The sequence below is a fragment of the Lepisma saccharinum genome, chromosome 7 (genome assembly GCF_977018435.1).
Source record: "Lepisma saccharinum chromosome 7, izLepSacc3.1, whole genome shotgun sequence".
In the NCBI taxonomy this organism is placed as follows: Eukaryota; Metazoa; Arthropoda; class Insecta; order Zygentoma; family Lepismatidae; genus Lepisma; species Lepisma saccharinum.
In genome coordinates this window covers 10936724-10958225 of record NC_139235.1, presented here as the reverse complement: position 1 = coordinate 10958225, position 21502 = coordinate 10936724, and the positions used below count along the sequence as shown (strand labels likewise).

At 36.5% G+C, this 21502-nt stretch overlaps 1 protein-coding gene across 8 annotated transcripts in view; it reads left to right on the top strand.

The window, feature by feature from the left end:
• The window catches only part of LOC145989729 (uncharacterized), a 102539-nt gene that overhangs the window by 40116 nt on the left and 40921 nt on the right, over positions 1–21502 (top strand). For 2 of the 8 annotated variants that reach the window (XM_083124999.1, XM_083125001.1), the window contains exon 4: positions 14814–14939. The exons of 4 other annotated variants lie outside the window; for them this stretch is intronic. In XM_083124999.1, coding sequence (XP_082981125.1) covers positions 14814–14939 — 126 coding nt within the window. Of the gene's footprint in view, positions 1–14813; positions 16207–20583; positions 20721–21502 lie in introns of those variants that run through there. 2 more of the 8 variants (XM_083125003.1, XM_083124996.1) reach the window with 2 other exon arrangements.

Genomic DNA, 21502 nt, shown 5'->3' with positions numbered 1-21502 from the left:
GGAGGTTACAGACAACAATTTAGTCCAGAATATCTGAGTGGACACCATCATTTTCATAACATTTTATGCACCTCCAGGTATGGTGTGAAGTTGTGCGAATGATCAGGCAAATGCATGCTGAACAGCTTCTTTCAGTTCTTTAACGTGTGCCGGCAATCAAATAATGGACTGGTGCTCTATTTTGCTGGAACCAGACGTGAGAATATCTTAATGAAGTGTCTCGTAACAGATGGATTGGACGTGGGTCTCCACAGTTACCAGCACCTCTGAAATGGCCTCCCAGAAGTCCCGATCTTTCGTCGTGTGATAATGCTTTGTGGAGTTATGTCAAACAGCAAATTGCTGGCACACATTACCACACAACTAATGAACTGAAAGAAGCCGTCCGGCATGCATTTGCCCCAATCATTCGCACAATGCCGTAGAATTTCACACCGTACCTGGATGTGCAGAATTCTCTGTTATGAAAATGATTGTGTCCCCACAGACATTCTGGACTAAATTGTTGTCTGTTACCTCCTCAGCTAACATGTCTCATCTCTTATCATACTCTATTTACTTCAGATCCATAACCTTCCCTCGTCACAAAATACATAAGGGTTAATGGGACTTTTGGCTCACCCTGTAAGGATCGGGCAGATTAGTCAGTACTCTATAGGCATATCGGTATCTTGGTTTATTGGTACAATTGGTGATAATTTTACCAAACCAGTATATCTATAAATATCTTATGATTTAGTGCAATATTGTGCCATTTTGATACAATTTTTATGGATAGAAACGCATAATTTTCCTACTGTATTTTTCTTTTAAAGTAAATGTGCAGCTTATTTTGCATTCAATCTGGAAATGTACATTTATTAAGAAGGTCAATGAATCATTTGTAATTTTATATGGGATTGATATCGGTCAAAATTTCATATTGGCCCATACCTACTGCATTGTAAATAGAAAGTTGCAAGTTTCATAATTTTGAAACAAATCTTTTGTCATATTACAGCGTATATGAAGATAGGAATTGTGAAAAATCTGTGCCGGTGTTGTGTGGCGAGAAGCAGCACAGTGAATGTTCGGCCAAACATCTTTTTATCCAGAAGGACCATCAGGCAGAGAATGAATCCAGTTACAATCTGTATGTTTGTTCAATTTGTAATGAACACTTTAATAAAGATGAGCTAATCAATCATAAAAATTGCCACACAGAAGGGACCTTATCTTGCTCACATTGTGGCCTAGCTCATACTTCTGATCACATCTGTGAAAATGATTCATCAAATCAATCACCAGTTTCTACTCAGGGATACAGCCTTGATCACTTCTTGATACCTGCTACAAAAGCATCACGTGTAAGTTCCAAATCAAGTGATGTATTAATACCAGTTTTTGAACAAGTTAGGATATTAAAAAAGAACACGAAAAATACATATTTGTGTTCAATTTGTGACAAAAGATTTAACCAGCAACATAAATACAGAGATCACATGAACATACACTATGGGATCAAACCATACACTTGCATATTTTGCAATAAATCCTTTGCATACAAAAGTTATTTTAGCAGTCATATGTATGGTCACCTAGGGCTCAAACCTTACAAGTGTTCAGTTTGTTGTAAAAGCTATTCTTGTGTTTCTACTCTGAAAACTCACCAGGTAAGACGCCATGACATAAAACAGCTTCAGTGCACTCTTTGTAATAAACGATATGCACGAGAGGAACAGCTGAAGTTGCATATAAAAAATCATGATAAATCTTAACTATGTGGAAGGTGGGGTAAAACATTTTGTTACAAAAATAGTCTTGCCAGACATCAGAAGATTCACTCTTGTTCAGTGATTTAGTTTATTTTACTTCGCGTTTTGTGCCTCTTGGCTAATTTGCGAAGATGGGGATGAGCGATGAGATGATGAAATTGATGAATGGACATTCACAGACAACCAAGCCCGAGTGGGATTCGAATCCGGGACCCTTGGCGTCGCAGAGCGATGTGCTAACCACTCTGCCACAGGACCCGGCTCACTCTTGTTCAGAGATCACATGTATTTGAAATTTGCAATAAATCGTATAACTTTTTGTTTGAGCTTGACAGACACACAATAGTTTGTCGTGAAGTGCACCATGCAGGGTATGTGAAACGAGAAAAGAAACATCTTTGCACCGTATGTAAAAGAAAATTTTGAAATGCACCAAAATTGAAAGAACATATTAAAAGTGGTTCATGCTAAGGAGAAACCATACATTTGTGAAATGTGTGGTAATGCATTTGACTACAAAGGTAACTTTTTGCATCATTTACATTCTGGTCTGAAACCTTATGTATGTGAAATATGCAATAAGTCATTCCTTACTTCTCATATCCTTTCTGCACACTTACGAACACGTCATGAAATAAAACCTTACAAATGTTCAAACTGTGATGAACTTTTTTTTTTTGTTTCAAGCGCACTTCAGAAACGCATGAAATGTCATAGCGATTGTGTAAATGTGGAAAACAAAGTAACATAAAATCCAGTGTGATCTAAATATTGTTATTTAAAAAAAAAAAAGCTACTTGTAATGTATTAATTTTTGTTTTGTGTATAATATAACAGATTTAATTTGGTCAAAATAAAAATGTTAAAATAAAATCTGAGATAACAGTGCGCTCATTTTACCCATGAAATCATAACGTTAATTCATTATTTTCTTCTTTTGCATGTTAGAAATGTTACAGTGATTGGTACAAGGGATGACAAAGGGGTGATGTAATTCATGTTTTCAAATTATGCCACGGTAGGGTATTTATTTCGGATGGGTGACAAGTGCGTAATGGATTTTGGTGTTTTAGGTCCACTTTATGCACAGTAAGGCTAGTCGGGACTGGACCTATAGTTTAAAGTGGGATCCGAACCACTATGTGCCTCCACCGGGTGCCGAACCCGGGACCACTTGATTACAAACTGACAACACTACCACTAAGTTGCATAATGGAGTGTGTGATTATGCAGTATTGTGATGGTTAAATACAAGAGTAAATGGGGAACAATGTAAGATTTTCCTCACCCTCTAAATAACTTTGAAAAACACCTCATATCCTCCTGTCTACAGATGTAGCAAAGGAGGTGTAAGCTGGTGGTAAGTTTAACCTTTACCTGTAGGGTACCTGCCACTTGTCTAATTCAATATACATCTTCAATATATTACTGCGTTGTTTATTCTCTAATTGTGAATACATCTTCAATGTCACATTTGTCGTGGTTTTTTCCGTGTAACACAACCACCATCAAACCCTGTGCTCTTCTAACCAAAACTCCGATAAGTGTTGTCATGCACACCAACAAAAACCAGCATTTGGAATTTGCATATACTAAGAAGGTTTTCTACTTGTTCTTACAATACAAGTAAAATATATAAAATGCATCAAATTCATAAAAATTGAAATAAAATGCAAAATATCTTTTAAGATTTTGAGGTGTTGCCTTTAAGAATAGTACAGTTCAGACATGCAGGATGGTCTCTCGTGTTCTCCAGTTTTCTTTTGGAAATACAGCCGTTTGAAAAGTGGCAAGAAGCAGGTTGTTCTTAACTTTTATGTGATGTTGTGTCGTTGGTATCCTGAGAAACCAGTGAAGTTGGTGTCCAAGTGTATAGTTGTGTGTCTGCATCTTGTGTTTTTGATGTGGTGAAAGGATTAGCGGTCGACGTTAAATCACCTCTTGGGGCACGTTGAGTTCATTTTTGGGAAGCAAATTTGCCAGATGGCATTCATTGACAGGGATGTTATTGTTGCCAGCGGCGAAAATGCCTCAAAAAGGAACTGCTGAATCAAGGTAAGAAAATACATTACTTGCAAGAGACATGCGTAAATAATTTGCTTTTTATCATCTTGTTTTCCAGTGCATGAGAAACAGAAAGAAAAATAAACAATCTCTTTTTATTCCTCGGCTTATCTTGTTTTAGCTTCTTCTAAAACAGGTGGTATATTTGTTGCACAAAGGAAAAAACAAAACCCTGTATGTCAACAATGTTGGACAATAATTTAATGGAAGGGGCAGAAACAAAACTAAAAGGCGTCAATTTACTGAAACAATTCTCCGGCTCTCTTGTTAGTCTTTTTTTGGCACTGTCATACTGAGAGAGGAGGGGGAAGAGGGATCTGTGAAACTTTTGGCATAGAAAAATATGTTCATTCTTCAACAACAACACGTATTGAATGACTTCTTGAAACTTTATTGTACTTTAATGTGTAGATGTATACTTTCATGTTACGTAAAATTAATGGTCGGGTGAAGTGCAAGTGATATGATGGCCGAACCATTCAGGAACAACTGACGTGGAGTGATATGTTACTCGAAGTGAGACGGTTTGTTTACAGAGGGTCATAAGGTTCGTGATTCCAACTAGACATGATGGAGCCTTGATCGCCAATTAATAATATGTTTTCTTTTCTGCTTTGTGCTATGATTGCTCATAGTAACACCTTCCCAAAAAGAACTGACATTTGACCACATAGCCAAAATACACTACCCTAATGACAGAGACATTGCTATGTATATTGTACCAAGTACAGTGGTTAATAGTCCAAACAGCACAACATGAAATGTATTCTTCTTTTTTCTTAACTTCCTGGATAACATTAATATGAAGGTTGTTAAAGGTTCATATAACCACTTTTTATAGATGCAAAATAATATTTTTATTTTAAGTATTTTATTTTATTTTTGCTGTGATGTTTCATCCTGGTTTTCCAGAACTTTCTCAATCCAAAATAACCACACATAAAACACACAACCTTACACGAAGCGTACAGTGACTAGCCATGTAAGGTTTTGTTCTTTGTGTGTGTGGTTATCATGGCTTGATAAAGTTCTGGAAAACTAGGACAAAATATCACAGGAAAAAAAATAACTTAAAATAACAACATACTAATTTACAACATTAATATGAATGTTTGTGTGTGTGTATGTATATATATATATAGTATTGCATTGTATACATATATATATTGTGTATGGTGTATACACAGTGCTTTTCACGGTCGAGTTGTCCATAGAGTGGTGGCTAGTGTGCCAGTCAGTGTGAGTTCTTCTGCCAGCATTTAGACCCACATCTGTACACTGACTTTGGCATTGGTTCAGTATCCATTCTGCTGGTGTCCAGTTTGCACTTGTTTGTGAAGTGTTAAGCCACTAACAAGTGTTTTACATTGTTTTATTTTTCATATTAGCAATGCTTTCCTGCAGTGCCATGCTTTGTGTATAACTTAAAAGACAATTTTTTATGTATGACTCTTACGTCAATACGAATTCTTGTAGGAAGTTAGAAGGCACTTTGCATCAGAATTCCCAGATGTCCCTGTTCCACACAGAGACAGTGTTTGAAAACTTGTGAACAAATTTCAGGAAACAGGGCCTGTTCTTGATAAGAAGCAAATGGTGAAATGGCGTGTGCTTAATGAGGAGAAACTAGACGATGTTGGAGCATTATTGCCTTGCGCAAGCAACATCTGCATGGCGAGCTACCAAGCTTTTAAACTTGAAGCCATACATTAGAATAATTGAAAGAAAATATCAGGATAGAAGTTGACAATTTCGGAAGAGAAGCTGATATGTGTAAGTGAAAATTTCCTAACAGGATGCTGTAAATGTGTGAATGCAGTAGAACATTTCCAATGTCTCTTGTAACAAGCTACATGCTCATGATAATTGGAGCCCCAGACATGGCCTTCCCACGATTAAATAATATAAGATTTTGATTTTGTAACTGTCAATGTAATTGTACGTGCTTATTTCATTTCATAATAGCGATTCCAGTTAGGTGGATGTTGCATCCAGTTTGCCAGCAGATGCATTCTTACTGCCCGGCATGCTAGGCACCATTCCACAGACAACTCGACTGTGAAAAGCATTGTCTATACAATATATGTTTATAGATAGATAGATAGATTATAGATTGAAAGTTGCATATTTTGTACTTACTTTTAATTCAAGTCTTTTGTGATGTTTTAGGGTATATGAAGTTTGGAATTCTGAAGATTCTTTGCCTGCGTTGTGTGCTGAGAAGCAGCATAGTGACTACTCAGCCAACCCTCTTTCTATTCAAAAGGACATCTTGCGTCAGCCAGAGAATGAATCCAGTCAAAATCCATATGTTAGTTCACTTTGTAATGAACAGTTTACTGATAAAAATGAACTCATAAATCACAAAAGTTGCCACACGGAACTCGCCTTATATTGCTTGCGTTGTGGCGTAGCTCATACTTCTGAGCACGTGTGTGAAAATGATTCATCAAATCTGACTGTTTCTACTCAGGGATCCAGCCATGATGATTTCTTGGTACCTAATACAGAAACACCATATGTAAGTTTCAAATCAAATGATGTATTAATACCAGCTCCTGAACAAGCCAAAATATTAAAAAAGAATGCGAAAAAGATATATTCATGTTCAGTTTGTGGCAAAACTTTTATCCAGGAACAAGTTCTCAGAGAACACATGCACAAGCACTATGGAATCAAACCATATACTTGCTCATTTTGTAATAAATCCTTTACATACAAAAGTTCTCTTAGATGCCATATGCATAGACACCAAGGGCAAAAACCTTACAAGTGTTCAGTTTGTTCTAAAAGCTTTTCTTTCAGTTATACTCTCAAAACTCACCAGGTAAGACACCTCGAGTCAAAACCCCATGGGTGCTCTTTTTGTAATAAACAATATGCACAAAAGTGGGAGCTGAAGATGCATATTAAAAATCATGATAGTGAAAAATCTTACTTATGTGTGACGTGTAATAAAGCATTTTATAACATAAAGTGTCTTGCCCAACATCAGAGGAATATTCATTCTGTTCAGAAACCACACGTGTGTGAAATTTGCAATAAATCTTTTGAACTTTTGCCTCAACTTACCAGACACACAAAAATTTGTCGTGAAGTGCACCAGGCAGGATATGTGAAACAAGAAAAAAACCATCTCTGTACTCTGTGTAAGAGAAAATATCCAAAGGAGTCAAAATTGGAAGAACATATTAAAATATTTCATGCTAAAGAGAAACCATACGTTTGCGAAATATGTGGTAAAACATTTGGCTACAAACCGAGCTTTTTACTTCATTTGAAGAGACATTCTGGATTGAAACCTCATGTATGTGAAATTTGCAATAAGTCATTTGTTTCTTCTAATTTACTTTCCATACACTTACGGGATAGTCATGAAATTAAACCTTACAAATGTTCAATATGTGATGAAAGTTTTTTTATTGCAAGCTCACTTAAGAAACACATGAAAAGTCATAGCGATTGTATTATCCTGGAAAAAAAGGCAACAGAAAATGCAATGTGATGTAGATATTATTTGTAAAGAAATATTTTTGATACTTGTAATGTATTAATTATTAATTAGTATGGTGGAAATAAAGTGCTAAAATAAACTATTGTATATAACGTCATTTTCTTTTTACACCTTGAAATCAAAATATTAATTCATTCATTATTTTATCTTTTTGAGTCATTGTGGTTAGCGCAGCATGCTACACTGCCAGGGGTCCTAGGTTCGAATCCCAGCTTAGACGTTACTGTTTATTAGGAGTGTCCCTCCATCAATTTTACTCATCTTCGTCTTCGTAATTAACGAAAAATGGGAGAAAAAGCAAAACAAACAAAATCAATCAAGCAGTTTCTTTTTTAGGGTTAGAAACATAACAGTTATTAGCCGTAGGAAGACAAGAGACTGATGTATTTTGTGTTTTCAAATTATGCCAGTGTAGGGCATATATAGTAGATATACAGGCAGTGGTCCTTGAAACAAACTCCTGGAATGCAGACACTAACCTTTATTAGTATGGTGTTGGGCTGCCTTTCGCAGCCAGAGACGCAACCACAAATTTTTGTTTGGAGGGGGCAAGTACCAGGATAAACATACAAATAATAATAATAATGCTAATAATAAATAATAATAATTTTAATAATAATAATAATATTATAACATTATTATTGTTATTATTATTGATTTGCTATATGTTACTTCACTTTCGTCCCTCTCGGCGAGAAGAAGTTATTCTTACCCGCATGCGTATAGGACACAGCCGTCTAACACATGGTCACCTGCTCCAAGAGCTGGACCCTCCGTTGTGTCGTGCTTGTAATGTTATTTTAGGCATCAGACACATTCTCGTTGTAATTTTTACAAATTACAGCTAACCTATTTCACTTGAAGTTACTGTTATGAATTTACAGGTTTGTAGTGACATATTTTACAACTAGCTAAAAAAAAAGTACATGATGTAGCAGCCAAGAGACAGATATTGGCCAATCCCAGTCGACACATATTGCATAGTGGTTCAGATTTAGATACAATTTTAACTCTAGCTTACCGAGAGGTTGCAGGCCCTCCACCTCTATTTTTTAGATTTTCCACTGTTTGAAAATAAATAACATTGTTCCCTAGGATGGTCCCAATATTTATATATTACTTTTTTCATAAAAACATAAATGTAATGTAATGAGGAGGCAAAATGAACTTGGTGGGCTTATCAGGTGCCATCTTGCCACTCTCATGCCAGTGACAGTGTACAATGGGTTGGTAATGATGGTAATTATTTTAATTATTATAATTAATAAACAACTGTACTTCTACAAATAAAAAAGCATTAATAAAAAAAATATTATGGATTTTTTTTTAGTTTTAGTGAATGATAAAATATATGACACACACTCATGCAATAATTGGTTATTATTTTTTATTAATGAAAGTAATTTTTGCAATTATTATAATTAATAAATAACTGCACATATATAATCAGCAAGGGAAGCAGTGATTCAGTAATAAAATGTTTTCTTGAATTTTAGTGATATAAAATAGTGTGGTCCTGTGAGCTGCCCCCCGGTATGTAAATTTTGTGTAAGGCACGGGCAAGCTAGATAGGGTTAAAACTAAAAGTGTAGTCCTGATGAGCACATCTGACCATGAAATTTACTTAAAACAAGCTTTTACATGTTTGTGTCTCAATTTAAATGTTGATGTCATAAAATATTAAACAAATGTTAATATCAAATGTTCGATGCTTCGGGACAATTAAAATTCTTTACTGTTCACAACACATAAGCAGATGTATACGTATTACGTGAATGTGTGTATACAGGGTGTCTCAAAAGTAATAGCGCAAACTTACACAGGTGAAAGTACACGATAACAGAAGCAAAAAAGTCTCAGTAAACATGGGTCTGCAAACGAGCCGTTTTTGACATAATCACGAATGTGTGATTACAAGCCGCCACTGACTTCATTGTTTGTAAATGTCATCCTAGTTGGTAAAATGCTAATAATGTGTGTGAATATGTGTGGTACAAGCTGTCACTAACTTCAGTGTTTGTAAACGTTATCCTAGTTGGTAAAATACCAATAATACAGTATGAAAAATCAGGAGATCTCATTGCTTTTATTGAACATTGTACTTACTTTAACAAGGAATACAGCACTACTTAGTATGTTCTACGTTACAATTACTGTACACTCGTACCTGTTAAAGAGGTGTTCAAAGTGTCGTCTTTCCATCTGGAGGCGATTCCGCATTGAGTTTCGAATTCTTTCGAACACCCCTGGATCATTTCGGAATTGGTCATAAGCATGTACAATTCTCTGTTCCAGTTCTTCAACCATGTCAACGGGAGTGTTGTAAACTACGCTTTTAAGGTAACCCCAGACACAAAGGTCCAAAGGATTTAGATCCAGTGACCTTAGAGGCCACAGTATAGGCCCGCCTCGACCTATCTATCTTTGATGGTATCTGCGTGTTAGATGTCATCTCTCAGCAGCAGCAAAATGTGCCGGTGCTCCATCATGCATGTACCACACACTCTGATGTGGATCAAGGAGAACATCCTCAAGCAATCCTGGAAGATCATGCCGTAAAAACCGAAGGTACCTCAGTCCATTGAGTCTTCTTGGAAGAATGTGTGGTGGTCCAATGAGATGATCACCTAGTACCCCTAACCACACATTCAATGAGAAACATTGCTCATGTGGTTCCTCATGAACAGCATGTGGGTTTATTACACTCCAAACATGAGAATTATGAAAATTAAAAATACCATCGGGTGTGAACCCTGCTTCGTCTGTAAATAAAATGTTACTTGCAAAATCCACTGACAAAACGTCACCCTAGGAACACAATTCGTATCACTGCGACACTGAACTCGATGTAAAATTCTCCATACGCTATTCACCTCGTCGAGGTTCCTGGAGAGTGTTCTACTGCTTCCAACATCATGTCCTCAACTTCAGGCGTAATGCGTGCAGGTCTACCTGCTCTCCTACCATGTTCGAAAATCCCATGTTCTTTGAGGCGCTGATGTACCCTACTAAATGTGCGACTCTCAGGGTGCCTTTGAGCAGGGTATTTTTCTTGGTACAAGCATGCAGCCTCCCGTGCATTGCCGTTAGCCAAACCATACACAAAATGCATATCCGCATACTCTTCGTTGCTGTAAGGTTCCATTTTCACTACGCAGTCCAGTACAACTGACATGACTCCCACAGTACAATTAAACTGATTGTATCCATACAATGTCACCTCTCGGAAATGTTCTATTTGATTGCAATGCCACCTCTCGGAAATGTTCTGTTTGATTACAACGCCACCTCTCAAAAATGTTCTGTTTGATTACAACGCCACCTCTCGGAAATGTTCTGTTTTGTAAACAAAGAGCAAACAATCAATTGCATTGTACCAACTAGGATGATGTTTACAAACAATGAAGTCAGTGGCGGCTTGTAATCACACATTCTTGATTATCTCTAAAACGGCTCGTTTGCAGACCTTTATGCTTCTATTATCGTGTACTTTCACCTGTGTCAGTTTGTGCTATTATGTATGAGACACCTTGTATATCCTGTTTAATGGAGCTTTGAGAAGGCAGCAACATGTTGCTCTTGTAAACCAAACGTTAGAAGTAAATGCAACCTTTCGAACTGAAGCAACATAAGCAGCAAGTGTCACTTGTCACTTGGCCTGTACAGTTTTCTCAGTGAACTTTCAGACCAAAGTGACAAGTGACGCTTGGAAGCAGACCCTCAGTAATCCATTCAACCTTTTGAACCGAAGTGTGACAACGAGCTAAACATGTCACTTGCATGTTGCTCAGACTCTACTGTTTTCTCAATGGCGTACATCATGCCGCTTCTGTCCGTTATTCTTGTATGCACGGTGAATGTTTTGCTTTATACTGAAGGAGACTGTGTTGCTTGTCATCTTTGACTTCAGTCTGAAAGCTCCTTCAATGGCGTGCATCATTTCGCCTCAGTCTTGTTTGTGCATGCTTGGTGGATGCTTGCTTACAGACTGAAGTGGCCCATGTTAGAGTGCAACACACATATCTTTGCCGTTGCGCAGATAACAATTTTCGTTTCGTCTCCCTCTCTCTCTTACCATCATGTGTTCTACGTTGCTCGCCAACCTTCGCCATTGTTGCCATATTGTCATTCCATTCCTGGACACACTCGTGCAAACATCATTGAAAACAATTGAATAGCGCTCCAGCTCGCGGTTCACACCGTTCGGCAGGGACAGTAATGTGGCAATATAGCATGACGAAGTGGTTACTTCTTTTATGCAGTGCATGTTCATTGGCTAGCTAGTAACTAGTGTTGCCAACTGTAATAATGAAGCACTATTTCTGTCACGGAAGGAGAAAGACAGGTAAAGTGACGGTGAGTTTTGTTGGATTCGAAGCACCATATTTTTATTTTATACTAAGTATTTGACCGGTTTGACGTTGTGTGCGTGTATTGCGTGTGTGTATGTGAAAGTGTGTGTTTGTTAATGAACGTTAAATTCCATAATGCCTCTAGTTCTGTCAAAGTTGAAATCAAAAACCTTGCATTGCCAAGCTCGGGGAAATTCTAAGCAAAGTGCACAAGTTCATGAAGGAGGAAGCCAGTCAAGGTGTTAGCATTCCAATAAAGAATTTTGGCAAGAGAGCAGCGGCTGCGACTGGAGTTCCTGAACGAACAATCAGGGCTATCATGAACGAAAGACAAACTCTTGAGATGTCAGAAAAAAGAGCTGTGCAGCTTATCGTCTAGTGGCAGTATATGTACTTGTCATTGTTGAAGCCGGCATCATTTGTAAATGTACAACAAAGGCAACCGACTGTCTCCAATCACGGAGAGGCAATAATACTGCTTGAGGAGGAGTGTTGTGGTCCAATTGTCGCAGTTTAACACTTTCTCATGTTATTAGTTCTCAAAGCAGTGGTAGTGTCGGTCGTGTATTATCTGTCGTTGCAGTTCCGTACAAGTGTAGACTGGTTTTGGGAGTGAACAGTTAGAATGCCACCAGTGCATTAATGCAATGGAAAATAATAAAGTGTTTATTTTGTTTGAAATCACCCAAATAAGGAATCGCTATGAAGAAGTCTTATTTGCAGCATTTTTGGTAAGTTTACCTGTTAGTCCATATTTAGCGAATTTTTAGTCCATATGTATATAGCTACATACAAAGCCACTTGTTTGTACATATTAATCCTGGTCCTGGTATAATGCTGACGTTTAAAACTCAATGTTAGATAGACCTGAATTCTCTAATTTTCTTGTTGTACGTAACAGCTGTGCATCGGCGCACTGCAGCGATTTTTCTATCTGCTCCATTAGCAACACTGCTTCTTGAGTTGTGTCGCGCATTGTACGGCAGAAATATATGTGTTGGGCTGTACTTGTCACTTTAATGTGACACCCTCCACTGTCATGTGTTGCTTCAGTCTGAATGTTCTCTATACTTAACAAGATTGTTTGCTACTTCATCAGAGATTAAGATTTAATTTAGCCTGTAAATCACAGAGAACAGATTGCAAGTACTGCTGTTGGAAAAAGATCGGCTGTTTGATAAATGAAAGGGCCTCTGAAGTGGAATAAAATAATGCTGTTGCCTTGTAATAAGAAGGGGTCTGAGGTTCAATCCTCAGTGGAGGCAGAGTGCATCACATCTCATTTCAAACTGTAGGTCCAGTCCAGATTTCTTAAATAGATTTTTTTTGCCATTTGAGGCCAATCTTTTTGCTTCTGCTTCAGTTGTAGTGCCAGTGTCTCAACCGCCGAGCTTCAAAAGGTCTGTTGCACCCAGGAGTTGAAGACTAATTTAAATCTTATTTTGTATTTGACAGCAAGTCTATACATAATTGAACTATGATTATGCCATAGTTGATATATTAATATTAATTGAGGATGCATATTAATTTCCATATAAACTTTAAAGTTCAGAAATGTATTTATGAGTGAAATTGCTGGGATTAGGACTTGTAAGAAATAAATTTACTGGGCTTTGGTCTCACAATGGTTGTGAACCACTGCAACAAGCAGCCAAAATACGTCACTACTTGCTCCGTGATCAGGTTTAGTGGCCATTTAACCAAATTATTCATGATGTACTGGAAAGGCAGAATACAACTATATTTTACTGAACACAAAATTTAATGTAGAGAGATTTGATACTAGATTTTCAAAAGGTAGAGCAGTATTTTCTTTTTTGCTTCATGTACGTGTTCGTATAACAAATTCAAACTTTGTAAATCAAATCATACTATTAGGTTGTATTAAAAACTCATACAAAACTACTCTAGTTATGTGAATATGTTTATACTACATAGATATATTTAAAAAGCCTACCAAAATATGAAGATAACACTCAGAAAGGACCACCCATTCAAAAAAGCCAGCTTTTTTGAAAACACTGTTTATGTCTAGCTATGAATTTCATATTGTAAATTGTGTTTTATATTTAGAAATGAGTGTATTTTACAGTAGGGAGATAAACTAAAACCATGGAACAGGAAAATGCTACCAACTCCTGTATTTTCATTGATTTGAGACACTTTTGAAAAAAAAGCTGAAAAAAGTGCAACCAAAAAAGCAGTTGTTTTTTTTTCCGACCACTTCTTCCCATAGTCTACAGATTACACTGCTGCTTGTGCTAACTTAACCCTTTACCACAAGTGTATACGCTATACATATGATTGGTCGATGATGTCATGTCACATGTTTGTAACTACTAGGAATATTAACTTATATAGTGCATGTCATAAAGAAGCATTATGGTTGTGCTACAACTATGTACTTTCTACTTCCAGCCATGTTTGAGCCCAGTTTCTGTTTACTGTTATAACAGTCTCACGGATCCTCACACTATGATTGTTTTTACAATTATCAATTTATGTTAGAGACCTTTCTATTAAAATATTGGATTTTTTAATAATAATAATGCATTTTACAACATTGATGATGTTGCAAACTTAATGTCTTTCATTTTTGGAATAAAATCTTATAATTATGAAATAGTATGAATTTCTGTTATCACATTTTATCTTTCAAATATCTGTGAAACTACATGCTAAATGGAAGTTGTTTATTTTTGTAAGAGGAGTAAAAATATTAAACAAAAAATTAAGGTTTCCAGTTAAAAAAAAATTTAGAACTTCAAATAACCTTCAAAATGGCCACCTATTAAAATGGCATTCTATTTCCCCTTAAAGCCAATTAACTTTTCTTTGAAACACTTCTTTGGAAAACACTTTGTTTCTAAGATATTACAAGTTAATCAATAATGTTGTACCCTGTATATATAAACACAGGAATAGAATGAGGAAAAGAGCCGGAAGGGCAGATAAACAAAAAAAAATGAAGAGGGTACAGTAACCACTTACCAAACATGGAAATACAGCATTGATATTTCATGTCCTGGCCAAATGTTCACATACATATATGTATATATACATGTATATAAAAATGGATAGTTGCCTATTTCTTCATTAATTTTAATACAACTCTTTGTCGTATTCCAGGGAATATGAAGTTTGGAATTCCAAAAAATCTGTGTCAGTTCTGTGTGCAGAGAGGCAGCATAGTGACTCTTCTGCAGACCCTCTTTTTATCGAAAAGGACATCTTGCAACAGTCCACTATAAATCCGTATGTTTGTTTACTTTGTAATAATCGCTTTACTCATAAAAGTAAGCTTGTAAATCATAAAAACTGCCGCACAGATGTCAACTCATCTGACTTGTATTCTGGTGTAGCACCTACTCGTAAGCATCTGTGCAAAGAGGATTCATCAAATCATTTAGTAGTTCCTATACAAGGAACCAGTCATTTCTCGATACCTAATCCAAACGGATCGTATGTATGCTCCAAATATAACGATGTATTAATACCAGATTTGTATCAAGCCAAAATATTAGAAAAGCATGTGAGAAAGAAATTTTCATGTTCAATTTGTAACAGTAGCTTTACCTCTAGAGAGTCCCATGCAAGACACATGAATGCACACTATGGAATCAAGCCATTTATTTGTGCATTTTGTAATAAATCCTTTCGAATTAAACTTTCCCTTAGATATCATATATATACTCACCTTGGTATAAAAGTTTTTAAGTGTTCAGTCTGCGATGAAAACTTTTCTTCAATGTATGTTTTAAGAACTCACCAGAAAAAACATCTTGAGTTAAAATCCCGTTGCACGTTTTGCAATAGAGAATATACACTTCAGAAACTGGAAAAACACATGAACACCCACAAAAGACATTATTTATGTGGGACATGTGGTAAATCATTTTCTTACAAGCATTATCTTGCCAAACATGTGAAGATACATTCTGTCCATAGACCACATACATGCACAACATGCAACAAATCATTCAAACTTTTGCTTCAGCTTAAAAGACACACAAGAGTTTGTCATGAAGTGCAACAGACAGCACATGTGAAAATAAAGAAAACCCATCTATGCTTTTTGTGCAAAGGAAAATTTGCAAGGAGATCATATTTAAGAGAACACATTAAAAAGATTCATACTAAAGTGAAACCTCACATTTGCAAAATATGTAGTAAAACATTTGGCTACAAAGATACCTTTTTACTTCACATGAAGAGACATTCTGGGATAAAACCTTATGAATGTGAAATATGCAATAAGTCATTTTTCTGTTCTGGCATACTTTCCACACACTTACGGAATATTCATAAAACGAAACCTTACAAATGTTCACATTGTGATGAAAGTTTTTATATTTCACGCACACTTAAGAAACATATGAAATGTCATTGGTAGAGTCACATAAACATGAAGAAAAGGTAACACAAAATGCAATGTAATGTAATTATTTTTATTTGTAACAAATATTCCTGACAGTACTAATGTGTTAAGTTTTGATTTGTGTGTAATAATAAAATATTTTGTATGCTGAAAATAAAATGTTAAAGTAAACTGTTTTAGTTAAGAGTACATACTTTTTACCCACGAAATCAAAACATTAATTCATTATTTTTTTCCCCCCAAATGTTCGAAATGTTTCAGTGATTGTCAAATTTGGGCAGGTCATATATTTGAGGGGGGAAGGGAGAAGCAGTTGTGAAATGGACAGTGGTCGAAAGTAGCTAGCTACTGTAGCTAGCTGTAGCAGTAGCGAAGCTACAAAATTCCTGTAGTTGTAGCGAAAATTTCGCTACAGCTACATTTCTTCTCTGCATTTTGAGGGAAATTTTGAATGTGGCAACAGCGTCAAAAAGAATTCGACAGTAACGCTTAATTTTGTAGGATGTTCATAAAGGCAAAGTCTATTATGTACATAGAAATATGGATAATCTAGATTATAAAAATCTTGATCGTAAATTATAGATACTGGCTTAATTTATTTCATTAGTATCTGAATAATTCTAATATCCAGAATACTAACTGACAAATATGAATATATTCGGGCTAACAGCTATGTTTCTTGAGCTGCATCACTATTTTGAGGAGAATTGTGCCTCGTTTGTGGCACCACTGGAAAACAAATGCCTCGTTTGTGCCACCCCCGGGACGAATCCTGTGGATATCCCTAGTGGAAGAGGCAGCAAAATGTCGTCAATTACTGTATAAAACACAACTTGTAGTGCAAAAACAAGCGATCCATTTTCCACTAGAATGACAGCAGTATTGCCAGCAATCAATGGATCAGTATGTTAACTGAATTGACATTTGTCAGGATATAGGATTTCACCAGCTAGAAATTATTGTTACAAGAACGAAAGACATACACTTTCTGGAATTATAATTATTTTTGTCATAATATTTGCTTACAAATTTTCAAATTACAATGTGTTTAGAACAGTCTGATTTACACATCAGTTTCCTCAATATATTTCTGTTTTCGCTTTTCTGTTACTTTCGCTAATCATGACAATGAAGATGAATGTTTTATATAGTAATTATCTTATCTAGAGTCACTTTCTGCCTCTTTTGGCTAATTGTGAGAATGAGGAAGAATGATGAACGACGATTAGCAGCGTTGGGAATGGAGGAGCAGGAGGATCCCATCCCATCCTCCAGGCGTCTTTCCCAGTTTTTGTTTGAGTCCACTTTATGCACAGATAAGCTAATCAAGACTGGTTCCGAACCACTGTGACTCAACTCAATATTTATTCTCAAGGAAAATATGTTGATATATAAATGTAAATAATTCACCAAATTTTATTTGTGTATAATTGTAATCATTAATTTTGTGTCATCCTAATTGCAATACTCATATATCAAATTTGAATTGATCTACCATTTATATAGATACGCTATTCTCAAACACTATTAAAAATAAGTAGCTGAAGTAACACTTCTATCAAAATTACCGATTGACTGGAATCGTGATAATAAATAACAGTATCTATCTTTCAGTAAGTTCAACTATCACACTAGGGTATTCTTTGAAATATCCATGTGGTTGTTTTAAGTTTTTTAATGCAAAAGTAGCGAAGTAGCAAGTAGCAAACAGGAGTAGCGTAGCGAGCTACTTTTTGGAAGCTGTAGCTGTAGCAAAGCTACTTTTTGAAAGCTGTAGCTGTAGCAAAGCTACTTTTTGGAAGCTGTAGCAAAGCTACTTTTTGAAAGCTCTAGCTGTAGCAAAGCTACTTTTTGGAAGCTGTAGCAAAGCTACTTTTTGAAAGCTTTAGCTGTAGCAAAGCTACTTTTTGAAAGCTTTAGCTGTAGCAAAGCTACTTTTTGGAAGCTGTAGCAAAGCTACTTTTTGGAAGCTGTAGCAAAGCTACTTTTTGGAAGCTGTAGCAAAGCTACTTTTTGGAAGCTTTAGCTGTAGCAAAGCTACTTTTTGGAAGCTGTAACAAGGCTACTTTTTGGAAGCTGTAGCAAAGCTACTTTTAAAATGTAGCATTCTGATCACTGGAAATGGAGTGTACAAGTAGGCAGTATTGTGTGGTTAAACACAAAGAGTTTAAGATCATTACAGACCAGCCATGGTCTGCCATGGTCATGGTAAGGGTTCACTTATGGCCATTGTGCTTGGAACAGTGTATTATTTTCCTCACCCTCAAATCCTAGAAATAGCTTTGAAAAGCACTTCATACTCTCCTTCCCCTGCATGCAATCAAACGAGGTGCAAAATGTGCTAAATTTTCATTACTTCCTGTGCTCTACAGATTGTTCACTTCTTCTGCTGGTAAAGTCATCCTGTACCATGAGGGAATCTGCCGCTTGTCTAATCTAATATACATCTTTACTTTCTTACTTGTCTTGGTTTTTTGTTTGTAACACTCCCACCATTGACACCTCTTCTCTTCTAACCAAAACCCAAATTTGAATGTTGCATGCACATGTTTGGTGGTTTTATGTTTAACTGCACTTTATGTAACCCTGGTCAGCTGTCCTCTCGAAGTCTAGGGGTTTCTAACAGCCAACCAATTCCCAAACCACCAGTACACTTTGTGACTAGAGGCACATATTTTTGGCAAATAAAAGAGCAACATTTCGGTACAAAAATCAAGTCAATTTTGGGTTCAAAAGCGGTAAATAAAATAAAATTTTGCTATTATAGCGGTGAAAAAGCGGTATATAAAATTACATTTTAGTTTTAAAAATGTGAATATAATCCCAAATTTGATTTAAAAACTGCACTTACTACACAAAATAAGCATATCCCTTCTAATAGCACATTTATGTTCTTACCAGAATATTAAGTTTATTCCAGTATAAATGGGTCCATTTTTGCTTCTCAAATATTTACAGCAGAATTAATCAATATTCCGTGAATTGCATAACTCTCAGGATAATTCTGACTTCAGAAAGTGTTGCGTCGGTTAAAAAACTCTAAATTTCGTATTTAAGAGTCTTATTTCGCATTTTGCAGTTCATTTCGCATTATTTCGTGACAAAACAGGGTGGGAAAATGCACCTCACACCTTTCAGACACATGAGAAATTAACATTACAATGTGTTATTTTACATTTCGTGTTTTCGTCAAAAACGAAATATGCATGCCTCTATCTATGACCTACAAGGCTCACTCAATGATGCCTCAGGGAGATATCTTTATGTACAATTTTATTTACACACCTCCCCTTCTCCGTACATACATCATTCCATTACACCTCAAGTAAAAATTGCTCCAGGTTACCTTCTGCTCCATTACATAAGAATGCAATTTTCCGGACTTCGCTCTTTGAGCACACTATTTACCATATCATTAACCCACTCTTGCAGTTTATCAAGCAAGAGTCCCTATGCAGTCCTCTCATTAAGTGCTGTACATGTATGTCAAGCTATGAGCACACTATTTACTATAGTGCTAACCCACCTGCACAGTTTATCGTGCAGAAGCCCCTACATGCAGTGCTCAATCTCCATGTATGCATCTCTGTCAATCCGTCTGAGTCTGTCCTTCTGGCTCTTGTGTATGTCAGTCCATCTGTCTCTCGAATGAGTCTGAACCCGGTATTTATATGAGGGAATGCTGAAAAGTTTGTAGCCCGACATAGAAGGAATGCACTTGGAATGATGAAACTTCATAGTTACTCAACATACTCCCCTCGAAGCTCAATGCACTTTCTGGCCCAGTGCTCCAACTTTTGCAAACCACTTATAAAACAATTCTGAAGTTTGCGCCTCGCACCAATGCTCTGTGGCAGTAATCACCTCCTGATCTGAGGTAAAATGGCATCCCTTCAGGTGTTTTTTGAGCTGAGGAAACAGAAAGTAGTCCATTGGAGCAGAGTCCTGTAAGGTGTTGCACATTTTCTCGTGGATCATCTTCAGAGACTTGCTCTGGAGGAACAGAAACTTCATCACAGCCCTGCACTCCATGTTTGTAAATTTCGCTTGCTGAGCAGACATGATAAACCTGAAAAAACAAGAATGCCCGTTAATTATACAATGCCTTTTGGTATATGTACATACAAAGATACGTACTTTCAAGACATAATGACCTTCCTCTAAACAGTTTGGGAACTCGGTCGGGCTATGGACTTTTCAGCATCCCTTGTACAACCGTCAAACCTGGTCCACCCCCAACCACCTGGGTGTAGGCTCTTTTGTTACTTTTTAAACAAGGCTTGACCCAGGTGGGCCCAGTCAAGTTTTCCCCAAGCGAGTTTTTTTCAGAAAAACCCACCTTGAAAAAAAAACCAGTCAAGAAGTGGATTTTTCAGAAAGTGTTTGTTGTAAATTATTGCTTTAAATACTTGTGAGGGTCTACAATTATCAAAAGTTTTTGAAAAATTTTAAAGAAATGGCTTAGCAGAGCTTATAATACTAAAAATAATGAATGTAGTGTAAGCCAGTGGGTTTTTTCAGGCTATGGGGAAATCTAAAAATAAAGTATACAAAGACAATCCGCACACCATCCGTGAGTTAAAAGAGAGGATTGTACGAGAAATCGGAAGATGAACTTGCACTTGTAAATGCCAATTTCCTTCGGAGATGCCAGGAATATGTTGCAGCAGAGGGACATCATTTTCAACACCTGTTGTAGTCAAGGTTAGTACACAATATGGAAACTGTAATTTTAATAGTCGACTCTAGCGACTGCCACAGACCCGTTCACCAGGAAAGACAAGCTCTGATGCCGGGCCGCTTGCCACCGAGTCTCGTAGCTAATGTCAGGGAATGCTCTGTATATGTCCCAGCACCACATGGCAGCAATGACTATGCTTTTCTTCAAAACTACCACTATATCTTGCAATGGTATAATAAATTGAAAGTTACATATTCCATAATTAATTTCAATTCAAATTTTTGTCATATTACAGGGTGTTTGAAAAATCTGTGTCAGTTCTGTGTGCAGAGAAGAAGCATAGTGACCCTTCAGCAGACCCTCTTTTTTATCCAAAAGGACCTCTTGCAACAGTCCAGTACAAATTCGTATGTTTGTCTACTTTGTAATAAACACTTTGGTCATAAAATTGAGCTTGTAAAACATAAAAACTGCCACACAAATGTTGACTCATCTGACTTGCATTCTGGTGTAGCACATACTCGTAAGCATCTGTGCAAAAAGGGATCATCAAATAATTTAGTTGTTTCTACTCAAGGAACCAGTCATTTCTTGATACCTAACACAAACACATCGAATGTATGCTCCAAATATAATGATGTATTAATACCAGATGTTAATCAAGCCAGAATATTAAAAAAGCATGTGAGAAAGAAATTTTCATGTTCAATTTGTAACAGTAGCTTTACCTCTAGAGAGTCCCATACAAGACACATGAAT